At 37.4% G+C, this 14,701-nt stretch overlaps 1 protein-coding gene across 15 annotated transcripts in view; it reads left to right on the forward strand.

The window, feature by feature from the left end:
• gtdc1 (glycosyltransferase-like domain containing 1) overlaps nt 1-14,701 on the forward strand; it is a 406,530-nt gene that overhangs the window by 345,607 nt on the left and 46,222 nt on the right. For 13 of the 15 annotated variants that reach the window (XM_069935027.1, XM_069935022.1, XM_069935015.1 and 10 more), the window contains 2 exons: nt 11,007-11,077; nt 14,309-14,400. In XM_069935027.1, coding sequence (XP_069791128.1) covers nt 11,007-11,077; nt 14,309-14,400 — 163 coding nt within the window. Of the gene's footprint in view, nt 1-11,006; nt 11,078-14,031; nt 14,128-14,308; nt 14,401-14,701 lie in introns of those variants that run through there. The other 2 variants (XR_011356672.1, XM_069935025.1) reach the window with 2 other exon arrangements.

Here is a 14,701-nt window from a genome sequence, read left to right on the forward strand (position 1 = left end):
CTCCAACAAGAACAGTCTAAGAGTTGGAAATCATTCCTCGTATGCTAACCCTTTCATTCCTGGTATCATTCTAATAAATCTTCTCCGAATCCTCTCCGATGCCAGCATGGTTTTCTCAAATAAGGGGCCTAAAACTGTACACAATACTCCAAGTGAGATCTCACCAGTGCTTTAATACATCCCTGCTCTTGTATGCTACTCCTCTAGAATGCCAGCATTGCATTTGCCTTCTTCACCACCAACTCAACCTTTAGGGTGCCCTACATGAGGACTCTCAAGTCCCTTTGCACCTTGGAATTTTGAATTTTATCCCCATCTAAATAATAGTCTGTCCATCTATTTCTTCTACCAAAGTGCATGACGGTACACTTCCCAAGACTGTATTTCATCTGCCTCCTCTTTACCCATTCTCTTAATCTGTCCAAGTCTCTCTGCAGCCTTGCAGTATTCTCAGCACCACTTGCCTTACCATCTATTTTGGAATCATCTGAAAATTTTGCCACAAAGCCACCTAATCCATAATCCAAATCTTTAATATACAACATAAAAACAAGCGGACCCAACACCGAGCCCTGCAGAGCACCATTGGTAACCGATAGCCAACCAGAATAGGATCCCTTTATTTTTATTCTGTTTCCTGCTGATCAGCCAATGGCCTACCCATCCTAGTATTCTTCCTGTAATTCTCTCTCATTTTTTTTAGCAGCCTTGTCAAAGGCCTTTTGAAAGTCCAACTACATGACATCCACTGTATCTCCCCTGTTTATCCTTTTTGTGAACTCTTCAAAAACTTCAAAAATAGGTGTGTTAGGCATGATTTTTCCTTTAAGAAAACCATGCTGACTTGAGCCTATCTTTTCATGCATTTCCAGGTATTCCATAACCTCATCCTTCCCCATCACCGACATCATGCTAATAGGTCAATAATATCCTTTCTGATGCCTCACTCCCTTCTTAAGCAACAAAGTGACATTCACAATCCTCCAGTCCATCAGAGCCATGCCAGAATCCATTGATTCCTGGAAGATCATTACCAATGCCTCCACAATCTCTACAGCTACTTCCTTCATAATCTGAGGGTGCATTCCATTCAGCCTGGGAGACTTATCTACCCTTAGACCATTTAGCTTCCCAAGTACTTTCTGTAATCTTGACTGCACTCACTTCTCTTCTGAGAGCCATGAGAGTCAAGTACACTTGTAATATCTTCCATAGTGAAGAAATGATCCAAAATATTCATTCAGTTCCTCTGTCTTCTCTCCAGTGTCGTTTTCTGTTGGTCCTATGTCTACTTTGGTCATTCTTTTACTTTTTGTATATTTAAAAAAGCCTTTGATATCTTTTATATTAGAATCCTCAATTTAAGAATTTATACCATAAAATAATTGAGTTTCCGAGTCCAGATACTGACCCAAAACAAGGTCTTTAGAATTGTGAAGCATTGGTGTCTATCATTAGGAGCTGCATTATCAAGAATGGGATTGACCAATTCTGTTTTACCTTCTTACCATGTTGGATCCTTTAGCCATTTTATGTACTGTATGCCAGCTGTCGGAAAGTGATTCATTATTTTTTTCCACAAGGGACAGCAATGAATGGAATTAGAGGAAGAAAAGGCGGGATTATCCCTTTCCCTTGATGAGGCAACTAAGAATTAAAAAGCATAAGCTTCAAACTCAGAACTAGGCACATTAAAAGTAAATTCAAAACTATTGTGTGGTAATGTGGAATGCACTTCATGGGAAAGCAAATCAATTAACATTTAAAGGAAGGTACTTATGTCAAGTATTATGGAGATAGGGATGGAATTGAAATTTCCATCCCTATCTCCATAATACTTGAAATTTCCATCCCTATAATCTGGACAATTAACAACATATACTCAATGGACTGAATGCTCTTTCCTGTTTCTTTCATACAATAGCTTTGTGTTGGTGTAACCTATTTTGGGGATCAGATCTTGACAACTTTAATTTATTCGTCGTTTTTTTTTGTAAATATGGATGCCGTCAAATTTCTTCCCAATTGACTTGTCTACACATGCTTTATTGTATTTGTATATTGCTTCTGGAATTCATTCAATTCAAATAAATGGAATACATTTCTGAAATAGTGTAAATTGTGTTGAAAATCTGAACAAAGACTAAAGATTTTTAAAAATCTGAAACACAATCAAAAAGTCAGGCAGCATCTACTGTGGAAAATCAAACATTTTTTGTATTGGGTTTGTGACCATTTATCAGAATGTTTATCACAGCAATTAAGCACCTGCTATCAACAGCACAGACATGGCATCTTCACATTCCATGACAACAGTCTCATAGATTTAGTAAAATAACCTACAGAACAGACAGCATGAATAGCATTGCTCCCAGGGTAATACTATTTGGTTTTTCAATCTAAGATTTCAAATGACAGTTCTAAACCAGAGGAACTTCATTCTTGTGATTTACGAAGAACTATTCTGTTCACTCCCAAAGATCTGTTGTATTTTGTAGATTCTTTGTATAGCAAGACTTTCACTTTATTTGAATCCCAAGTAATTTCAAGTTCTCTTGCCTAAAAGAATGAATAAAAGGTCTAATCAAACCAACAGAGTAGACTTGCTTTGATACTTGCCCTTATAACTAAAATCCACATCACTCATATTATTAAAAGCAGTGGTACTAGTTCATAGTTTTTCACTGTATGTTTCCTCCAATTTGAAAATAATAGTTGGAGATACATAAAGGGCACTATTTGACCTGCTGAGGTTCTCCAGTACTTTGTGTTTTTACTGAAAATAATAGTAGGAGGAAATGGACAGTCAATTTTTCAGGTCTATTGTCAATTTCTGTTCATGGATGCTGTCTGACTTGCTGAGTTCTTCCACCATTTTTCTTTTGCTCTTGATTCCAGCATCTGCAGTCTCTTGTGTCTTCAAAGACCCTTGTGATACTTCAACTAGACTACTGTCTTCAACACTCTTTGTTAATTTGTCAAAAAATTTCAATCAAATTAATCAAAGAAGATCTCACCTTAAAAAAACATGATGAATGTCTTTGATGAATCCTGTCTTTTCATATGAAGATTAATCATATCCATTTCTTTTACAACTTCATTACACCAAAATTACATCTGAGACCCTCTGCTCCTTATGCTTTTGCCACTTCAATTTCTTTTTTGTATAGTTAAAGTCCTCCATTATTATAACTTTATAACCATGGCTTTTATTATTTTTCTAATTTCCTTGAATATATGTTCCTTCTGGAGGAGTCACGTGATGGAGTAGTGGCCGGTAGGAGAATACCAGCCTTCTCCAGAAAAGAAGAAATAAAGTGAAGAAAACACAAAGTTCAAGAAACACAAAACATAATAAATAAAAGATAAAGTTGTTGAGAAAAGAAAGAAAATGGCACCCAAGAAGGAAAAAGCAAAAACAACGGGGGGAAAAAAGAAGAAAAGACGCCGGAAGAGAAAAAAAGAAGGCCTCACCTGCATGAAGAGGTAGGGAGCCATCATGGAGAGAGGAGCCCGCTCCCCGAGGTTGGTGGCGACCCCGTAGAGTCGTGACCTCCCGACCGTTGGATTCCAAAAATGGCTCTCTGAGCCAAACAGAAGTGCGCAATGCGTACACTAAGGAACAAGAAAGCTCCGACGGGAGGGGGGCCCAGCTGAGGAGCGAACTTGCACGGGGCGATCAGCTGAGAGATGCCTGACAGCAGGGCTCTCAGCTGGAAGAAGAAGAAAGCAACAGGATAGGGAATGATAGGAAAGAAAAACAGCAACAGGATGCCCAACAGATAACTATCCCAGAAGATGAGGAAAAACAGCAAGAAGCCATGCAAAAAAACACCCAGCAGACTGAGACAAGCAGCTCAGCAAGAAAGTCAGAAGAGACACAGATACAAGGAAGAGAAGTAGAAGACACAAACACAGGTGCAGACACAAAAGAAAAAGAAGAAGAAGACCAAGCTCTGCACAGAGGAATAGAAGGTAAAATAGATGGACAGTACATAGATTTTAAACATTTTCAAAAACAAATGAAAGCATTAAAAGAATGGTTGACATTAGAATTTAGTGAAATGAAAAGAAAAATGAAAAGTACAGAAGAAAAAGTGAGTAGAATAGACCTGGTCATAACAGAAATAGGGAAAAGATTAGGAAATGTGGAAGAACAAGAAATGGCTGTAGAAATGGAAGTGAATGACTTGAGAAGAAAATTGGAAGAAAGTTACAAAAAAGTTAGAGTCACAAGAGTTGTTAGCTCAGATGATGGATATAATGGAAAACTATAGTAGGTGAAACAATATAAAGATAGTGGGCCTAAAGGCACAAATATGAAAGAATTTATAAAAGAATGGATCCCAAAGGTCCTGGGAATGCCAAAAATACAGGAAGGAATGGAAATAGAAAGGACACACAGAACACTGACCCCAAAACCACAGTCACAACAAAAACCAAGATCAGTTTTAGTAAAATTTCTGAGATACATGACAAGAGAAAATATACTAGAGAAGGCAAGGAATAAAATTAGAGAAGACAAAAAAAAACCATTGGAATACAAGGGTCAAAAAATATATTTTTACCCAGACATAAATTTTGAACTCCTAAAGAAGAGAAAGGAGTTTAACACAGCAAAATCGATCTTATGGAAAAAAGGCTATAAATTTATATAAAGATATCCAGCTGTGCTTATAATATTTATCCTGGGGGAGCAAAACAGACTGTTCTCAGATCCAGAGAAAGCACGAGAATTTGCAGAACACCTGCAGGACAGAAGGAGAGATGAAGAGATGTAACAAGAATGAAGAATGACGACAAACGACATATAAAGATGTAAAAATAAGAACTAAAAGAAGGGAAAGAAAAGGGAAGTAAGGGGGAAAAGAAAATAAAAAGAGGGTGAGCTTTGTTAAATGTGAAGATAAAGGTTTTTCTGAAGGGGGTTGGGTGGAAGAGAATAGCAGTCACTGCGAAATCAGTTGACGCTTGCGAGCAGGTTCCTAATCCAAACTGAGAGGGGAGTTGTGGTTGCCCGGCAAGGGGCAACTCAGAGAGGGGGGCGGGAGACACTTGGGGTTAAGGGAATTTTAGATGTGGGAGTTGTTGAAGTATTTTATGTTTTAGAAGTGTTGTCATACATTGAGTTTAAAAAGGGAAAACTGAGAGATGAAAATGGGGAAAGGGGGAAGGTAGAGGAGAGGAAGTGGAAATGAGGTGTAAACTGAGTATGAGATAGCCATGTTGAATTATATGACTATAAATATAAATGGAATACATAACCAAATTAAAAGGAAGAGGCTATTACATTTACTGAAAAAAAGAAAAAATAGATAGAGCATTTGTGCAGGAAACGCATCTAACTGAAGTGGAACATAATAAATTAAGGAGAGACTGGGTAGGGCACGTAACAGCAGCATCATATAATGCAAAAGCCAGAGGTGTAGCTATATTAATCAATAAAAATGTACCAATCAAAATAGAGGAGGAAATGATAGATCCAGAAGGGAAGTATGTAATGATAAAGTGTCAGATATATCCAGAATTCTGGAATTTGATCAATATATATGCACCTAATGAAGAGGATCAAAAGTTTATGCAAGATATCTTTTTGAAGATTGTAGATACGCAGGGGAATATATTGATAGGAGGGGTTTTAACCTTACTTTGGACCCAAAGTTGGATAAAATTGGACAAAAGACTAGCAAGAAGAATTAAGTGGTCAAATATATGGTTAAATCAATGCAGGAAATGAAACTTATGGATATATGGAGGAAGCAGCACCCAAGGGAGAAGGAATACTCATATTATTCAAGTAGACATAAAACATACTTAAGGATTGACATATTTTTGTTGTCAGCCCATATTCAAGGGAGAGTTAGGAAAACAGAATATAAAGCTAGATTGCTATCTGATCATTCACCCCTGTTATTAGCAATAGAACTGGAGGACATCCCACCAAGAACATATAGATGGAGATTAAACTCTATACTACTTAAAAGACAGGAATTTAGAGAATTTATTGAATGCCAAATTAAAATGTACTTTGAAATAAATACGGAATCAGTGAAAGACAAATTTATATTATGGGATGCAATGAAAGCCTTCATTAGAGGGCAGATAATAAGTTATGTAACTAAGATGAAAAACGACTACAATCGGGAAATAGAACAGTTGGAAAGGGAAATAGTAAGTACAGAAAAAGAACAAGCAACAAGGGAAGATATAACAAAAAGAAGAGAATTGGCAGACAGAAAAATAAAATACGAAACATTACAAATGTATAAGGTGGAGAAGAACATAATGAGAATATATGTTCCTTCCCACAAACTGATGGACTACAGATGGTCCTAATATATAATCATGCTTATTAATTCTATACAAGTAAGACAGGTAAGACAAATCTCAGTTATTTGCTGCACCGAGACCTGGCTAACAGAACATATTTCATTCCACTATCTGACCAGACAGTTTCTCCATCCATAGACTGGACTGAAACTCAGATTCTGGAAAAGGGAGAAGGGGCTGTGTGTATTTTGTCATTAATACTGGGTGGTGTACAGACATTGAAGTTATGTTGACCTCTTGCTCTACTGCCTTAGATCAGATACTGAACAAATGCAAACCCTTCTATTTACCCCAAGAGTTTTCATCAGTGATTTTTACCAGAGTTTATATCCCTCACAATGCCAATTACAAACAGGCATTCACAGAGCTTTATGATGTGGTCAGTAAACAAGAGAAGGCCCAGCCTGATGCACAACAAATCTTAGTAGGTGACTTCAATCAGGCTTGTGTCAGAAAACCCTGCCAAACTACCACCAGCATGTAATCTGCTATACCAGAGGTCCAAGCACATTTAATCATTGCTACATCAGGATAAGGAAGGCCTGCCATTCTTTCCGGAGACTGCATTTTGGCAAGTCAGATTATCTGCCTATGCTCCTTCTGCCTCCATACAGCCAGAGCCTAAATGGAGAGGTTCCAGAGATCAGAACAGCTAGAAGATGGTCACAGGAGACTGAAGAAGAGTTTCAGGACTTCCTTGAGTTAACGGATTGGGTGGTGTTCAAGGACCCAACTGATAATCTGATCAATTACACCAGGACTGTCACAGACTTGATCAAAACAGCTGTGGATGAGGGCAAATTGTTCAGGATTTTGTTATCTTTGTAATTTCCTTGAATATCCCCAAATGAACAATAAAATTCAGAACCTCTGAGTGCCAGATCACAGACATTTAAGTCCAGAGATCCAGATTAATGTAGAAGAAGCAGATATGACCTGTAAAAATCATCTCCTAGGTGAAAGGGAGATTCCAAATGAAAATGGAAACAACAAGGTTCACCCAACAGCTGTGGCAGAGTCTAAATGAAATAACCTGCTATAAAACCAAATCCAGTAAAGTAGCAGATGACAAAGCTTTGCTCACAGAGGAACTCAATGTCTTCTATGCCCTATTTGATGACAGTAACAGTGAAGAACCACCCCTCTGCACCCCAACATCCCCGATGACCCCATCCTGTTCATTTCTGACAATGACATGCGTGCTGTCTTCAGGAGAGTGAATCTGAGGAAAACATCCTGCCTGGATGGAGAACCTGGCAGAGTATTAAATATCAACTTACCAATGTATTCACTGATATCTTCAATATCTCATTCCAACAGGGTATGGTACCGATGTGTTTCAAGCAGACATCAATCATACCGGTGCCCAAGAAGAATGTAGTAATTTGCCTTAATGACAAACCAGTAGCACTTACATCAACAGTGATGAATGTTTTGACAGGCTGGTGATGAAGCATATTAGCATTACAGTTCACCTATCATAGCAGCAGATGTTATGACACCAAAAACCCTGGCAAATTTCTACATATGTGGTGGAAAGTGTGCTGACTGGCTGCATCATGGTCTGGTAGGGGGACACCAATACCCCTGAGCGTAAAATCCTCCAAAAGATAGTGGATTGGGCCCAGGAAGTCAGAGGCAAAACACTTCCCCCTATCGAGAGCATCTATAGGGAACGCTGCCATCAGAGAGCAGCAGTAATTATCAAGGATCCACATCAGGAAAGAGGTATAGGTGCCATAAGACTCGCACCACCAGGTTCAGGAACAGCTGCTACCTCTCCACCATCAGACTCCTCAACAACAAACTCAATCTGAGACTCATTTAAGGACTCTTAGTTGTTCACTTTATTTATTTATTATCTCTGTATTTCATAGTTTCTTTACATTTGTGGTACATTTACAGTTTTTTTATTTACAGGTTTGCGCTGTGTATAATTTTTTTTTGTACTAACAATAAGTAGTAATTATACCTCACCCACAGGAAAAGGAATCTTAGGGTTGTATGTGATGGCATGTATGTACACATAATAAATCTGAAATATGAAGTAGTCTGTCCTCAGTTGTTCCAGGATATTTGCTCTTTCCATCAGTGCAATATTTTCTCATTCAATACTGTTACTCCTCTGCCTTCTGATCAGAGTTGTAGACAGAGGAAATGCAGAAACTGGCCCATGCTAACTACAGTTTATTTCCTGCCGTGCTGTAATGTTCCATGTCAGCAGATTATTAAATTGACCTCTCATTGATATACAATGATATCTTTACACTGTCATAACTATTTTTCTATATATCCAACACTTTGTCATTGCGATACTATACCCCTATGCTCTTTGATTTATTGTAACACTATGTCCTGCACTTTTATTATTCATTCATAAATCCTTTTTTTTTAATTTTAATTTAGACATACACCACTGAAATAGACCCTTTTGGCCTAGGAGCCCATACCACCCAATTACACCCAATTGACCTACAACTGAACAGTGGGAGGAAACTGGAGCACGGGAGGAAACCCACGCAGACACGGGGAGAAGATGCAAACTCCTTACCAGCAGTGCTGGATTGGAACCCAGTCACTACCACCGTGACAGTGTTGCGCTAACCGCTATTCTAACCGTTCTGCCCTATATTTACACTAATCCTACATTAACACCAAACACTCCTAATGCTGCCCACCCCAAACTAAATTCAATGTTTACCAAAAACTCAGGGCAATTTACAGCCAACTCGCACAACTTTTGGAGCACCTGGAGGAAATCATTCATTCAAAGGGAGAATATATAAACACCATGTGGACAGCCTCCAAAATTGGGATTGCACCTGGATCTGTGCTGCTGTGAGGCAGTGGCTTTGCCAGCTGCATCATCCTGGTTCCCAGTATTTCCTGCTTTATCCTTCCTGAAAATTCTATATCCAAGAATATTTGGAGCCCATTTCTGTCATTTTGTTAGCCAGTTAATTCCAAAGACATCATACTCGCACTTGGTTAATTTTGGTAGTAGTTCACTATTCTTTCTAATGCATTTCTTACATTTGCATACATTTATTGTAAACCTATCTTGGATCTTCTATTCTTTCTGAATTTAGTTCTATCTAAAAATTTCCATGTTCTTGTTCTGATATAATTCCCAATCCATTTTGCTTTGTTTTCCTCTTTGTTGTTATCTTTCAGTACCTAACCTCCTGCCAAATTAGTTTAAACCTCTCCTTCCTTCCAAGCACATTAATTTGTGACAGTAAGTATGGTACATTGAAGCCACTGCAACAGTGCATGTCACCCAAATACCCCGATTAACCTACAACCCCTGTATATTTTGAAAGATGTCAAAATTATATGCACTAGTTTGCCTGCAATCTAAAACTAGAATAATAAAGGATCCCTTTGTGTGAAAACAAGGAGCAAATCTATTTCAAGGTAAAATTCTTTGATAGATACATTTTCTCTCATCTTTCTTTCTGCTGTAGTCCCCAAGTGTTTAAAAACTCGAATTTGGTCTGCTTTACACTAAACTTCATTTCATCTTGTTTGTTACTGGTGGTCTGTATTGTTGAATGATTTCTTGTTATATGTTATGTCTTACTTGTTCAAGGTATTTGATGAGAGATTAATAATTAAATCGGCATGCTGCTCAGCACCCACTCTGAACCTATGGGGCAGAATATTAAGAAAAAAAATCACACTATCTCTTTTCAAGGGAGAAATTTCTTTCTGAGCAGTGCTCTTCCTCTCTTGCAATTGCTCTTAATGACTGTTTGCATGAGTGAATGATAAAATGAGTAACGAATATATTCACAGTAAGTATGGAATGCATCACTCCAGATTTTCTTTTGGTATGGAGAACCTATCTCAGAGGCCCACTCAGTCCCAGTCGAAGTCTGTGGAATTTCCTTTGGTGTTTATGTGCCAATTTTGTAGATTTTTTTTAAAGTTTAGATTTTGTGAAACTTTTCCCCTCCAGGAATTTAGCCTATAGAAAGTGCAGCTGGGAAATAGCCAGTGAAGTTCAGCCAGGGAGCTTGAGACTTCCATGTTCGCAATGGTGCCCCAATCCTTATTGGCATCTATGCTGAGAAGAGCAGGTGGTTCCATGCAGATTTGCTGGCAAAAGGAGAGCAAAATTGGAGTTGTTATTGCCTGCAGTTATGTACTGAAATTCTTCCTGATTGTTGTTACAATAATTACCAAACTGTTCTGTTTGAAGGTGAAGCCAATTTTATACTGAACTATTTGAAGTTACATCAGTAGAAACCACAATCACAAGGGCTACCTTTGCTTGGTTAACCTGTATCCAGCAAAGTAACCACAATCCTATGTGGGAAAAATTGGTTTTCTACCAATAACTGACCACTTCCCTACAACTAGCAGAACACGGGCAGTTTTTTTTCTTAATAGTATACCTCAACACAATCCACATTTGTCTAGATATCTTCGAACATTTAAAGTAATACTCCTGCAGAATTTCTGAATGATTGAAAGGTTCCAATTCTGATCTAAATGTTGCCTTGGATTGATGATGCCTGTATCAAGACAGCCAAGCAATAAAATCTTGCTAATTCCAGTGCATCGTGATAGATTTCCCAATCCTGGAAACATGCAGATTTTCATTGTGATATAATTTAACTTGTTTATATGTTTATATTTATTAACCTGTTGAAAATCTTTTTATTTGTTAGGTTGGAAGCTGTCCACTGTGGTTGTTATCCACTGTGCCCTAAAGCCTTAGTCTATCCGGAGATTTTTCCAGGTAAGTTACTTGAAGTAGCATATTTTAGCTTCTGAAATTGGTGTGGAGCTAACTACTTTTTTTCCTCCCACATCTCCACCCCTCCCCACTTCCATCTATTTCAAAATAGAAGAAAAACAAGGACGATTATCCATAGTATCCACAGATAGTTCCTGAATCACCGAGTGTTTTTTTTTCAGCATTCTCAGTGATAATTCACCCATTATTGATACAAAAAAAAGCAGATGAAGCCTGGTCAAATATTAGAAAGCTGTGTTTGAAAAACTTTGCAAAGTAAAGATAAAAAGATCTAAAATGAGAAAAATTGTCCAAAATAAACATTGTTTTCTACTTTAGTCTAATAATTTTACAAATATTCTATTTTGAGGGACAACATGCAAAGCCATAGGATACATTGGTTATCAAAACTATATATTTTAAATGTCTGGAGTCAAAAAGCTTTCTTGATGTCTGCTTACACTTTTCTTTAGCTTAACAATGTAATTGTTGTGAATAGAGTGATTTTTATACTTCCTCTTGCAAAGAAAAATACAATGAATATATTTGACCAATAAAGTTAATATTTGCACGATGATTACAACAACTTCACTCAGCATCCAGCCATTCTGTCGCACTTTCCTCCCAGGAAATGTATTTACTCCACAGACGTATCCTTCTATTCCTCATGTTTAATTGATTTCTCCTTCCATCTACACTAATTGTTCAACTAATGCACTAATTGTTCCTAAATTATATATTTTCCCCACCTTCTGGGTAAAGACTCTTCACCTGAATTCTTCATTGGCTTCAGGAAAACTTCATCAGATGTATTGATTTTTTAAAATTTATATTTTGGAAACAAAAGCTTTGTTGTATGTAGGAATACACAAAAGTGCTGGCCAACGCAACATCTATAGGAAGTAAAGGATATATATGTTTAAGCAGTTGAACATAATAAAGATATGCAGACCTCTAATACCTTTGTAAAATAGGTTAAAAATGGTATTAGTTAGAGGTGACAAAGTCTTCCACCAAGTTTTTACTAGCAGGTTTATATTGGGTTTCATCCAACATATACTCTACTTCTACACAATGTAGGCAGCATAATACTGCCAAATTATACATCCAGTTTCACCTCCAAACTCTCATCTCTTAAAGTCGTTGGTCTGATGCCATCCTGAATCCAGACACAGAGGAGCAAACTGTAGCCAAGCACCAAGCCAGATATTTATTCCCACAATATTTCATTTTGCTTGGCATTTTAATGGACTAGTGAGTTAATTTCAATGATGCTAAAATCTGTTCAAAAAGAACAATGTAGGGACTTCTTTGTTGGTACATGGGCTACAACATTTTATTAGAGGTATCCTTGATTAATGTCATGGTTAAGTTATGGCTGGAGAGAATTCTGAGGGATATGGTTCAAATGCTTTTGGAAAGCCAAAGATTGATTAGGAATAGTCAGCATGACTTTGTGCATAGGGAGTCATTTCATTCTCATCTTTGAATGAGTTTTCAGAGATTGATGATTGATGAGGATAGGGAAGCAAACAGTCTACGTGGATGCTAGCAAGTCCCTTGACAAGGTCCCACATGGTTGGCTGGTCCAGAAAGTTAGATTGTATAGGGTCCATGTTGAACTGGGATAGAGAATTAACAATGATAAGAGACAGAGAGAGTAATGGAGGGCTGTTCTGCAACCAGCTGGGTCCCTTGTTTTTTGTTAAATCCATTAGCAACAATTTGGATCACATTATAGTCAACATGGTTAATGTTTGTGGATGACTCATAAGTTGGCGGTATAGTGGACAGTGAAGAAGGTTATTTAAAATTACAACTGGATCTAGGTGAACAGGGAAAGTGATTCATGGAATATTAGATGGAATTTAACTTGAGCAAGTGCAAAGTGTTGCACTTCTGTAGGTTAAACCAGAGCAGGACTTAGTTGGTGAATGGTAGAACCCTTTGAGGGTATTGTAGGATAGAAAGATTTAGGATTCAGGTGCATAGTTCCGTGAAAGTGGTGAGATGGATAGCATGATGAAGAAATCATTTTGCATGTTTGGCTTCATCAGTCAGGTCATTGAATACAGGAGAAGGGACATCCTATTACGACTGTATAAGATGTTGGTGACATCACAGTTGGAGTATTGTTTGCAGTACATGTCATTTAGTTTTTGGAATGATATCATTAAACTGAAAATGGTGCAGAGAAGAGTCAAGAGAATGGAAGACTTTAATGAATTAGAGGCTGGATCAGCTGGGACTTTTCTTTGCAAGCATAGGAGGCTAAGGGGGAACCTTATAATGTCTTATAAAATCATGAGAAGCATAGATAAAGTAAATAGTCAAATTTTCTGTGGCACAGATTTGGGGAACCTAATGATCTCAAAATCAAGAGGGCATAGATTTAAGGTGAGAGAAAGAACATTTAAAAGAGATCTGAGAGTCATCTTCATACAGAGGGTGGTGGGTAATGTAATATGCTGCTAGATTAGGAGACTACTGTTTTATTTAAAAGACACTTAGATAGATAGATAGATAGATGGATAGGAAAGGCATAGGATACGAGCTGAACAAAGACAAATGCCCATAACTTGATCATCATGAACTGATAGGCCGGTTTCCATTTGGTAGAACTGTGTGACAGACTAAAATAGTGAATGAATCAATGTTTTCTGATATAGGAGGATTCATTTGCTCTAAAACCTGCTATATTGCAAATTGTATTGCATTCATCTTCATCTTAATGCATTTAATATCTCAGCATTACACTGAAGAAATCACCTTTCCAATCTGGTGCCAGGTCAGGCTTCATAGGAGTAAGGGGGCAATAGGCATTTTCAAAAAAATATTTTACTTTCATTCAACGTCCTAATGCTGAAATAGACATTTTGTTCATTCATTTTAAACAATTTAAAAATATATATTTTTATTTATTTATTTTGAATAATTTTCTTTGATATCTTTTAAAGAGAAATTTACGAATGCATGACAGGTTTGACAGAAAGCAAAACTCCCCCAACATCAATCAAAACCTTGTCATCTAACTTCATGGAAGGTTCAGTCAGGTATGGCCCATGAAATCTGTTCCACATTCCCTACACACAAGCAGACGGTAGGCAGTCTGGATCCATTGTGATCCAGCCAATGTGACGTTGAACCATGTGGTGTAATCAGTAAAGTGACCATTCTGTGCAGGCAATTGTGATGAAGATTTTATTAAAACAAATTCATGCCATTTATTTGCAGAGATTTACCTCTATACTACACCGCAACAGCTATGTAGGAAGCTTCAGAATTTCTGCAAGAGACCAGATCTTGTAAGAAGGAAGGCTATTGAGGTAACCTAAGAAACCAAAGGTTGCATGCGTAAACAACTGTCTGTATTATCACTGGTTCAATTACTAATGCAGAAACATTTTTTTTACTCTGTAAGTGCAAAAAATAAAAAAAATGATGCAAACATTTACCACACTAAGCAGAAAATGCTGCGCTGCAAAACAAAACAAAGCTCAAAATTTTAAATTAAGTTTTGACTTTAAAGGAAGGAGAATGTAGATTGTGTATTTAGATTAGCTGAGACAAGAATGAATAAGAAAACTAACAATACGAGTATTCTTAATGGAAACTGGCTGTTTCAAA

Source organism: Narcine bancroftii, chromosome 4, assembly GCF_036971445.1.
Source record: "Narcine bancroftii isolate sNarBan1 chromosome 4, sNarBan1.hap1, whole genome shotgun sequence".
Classification (NCBI taxonomy): domain Eukaryota; kingdom Metazoa; phylum Chordata; class Chondrichthyes; order Torpediniformes; family Narcinidae; genus Narcine; species Narcine bancroftii.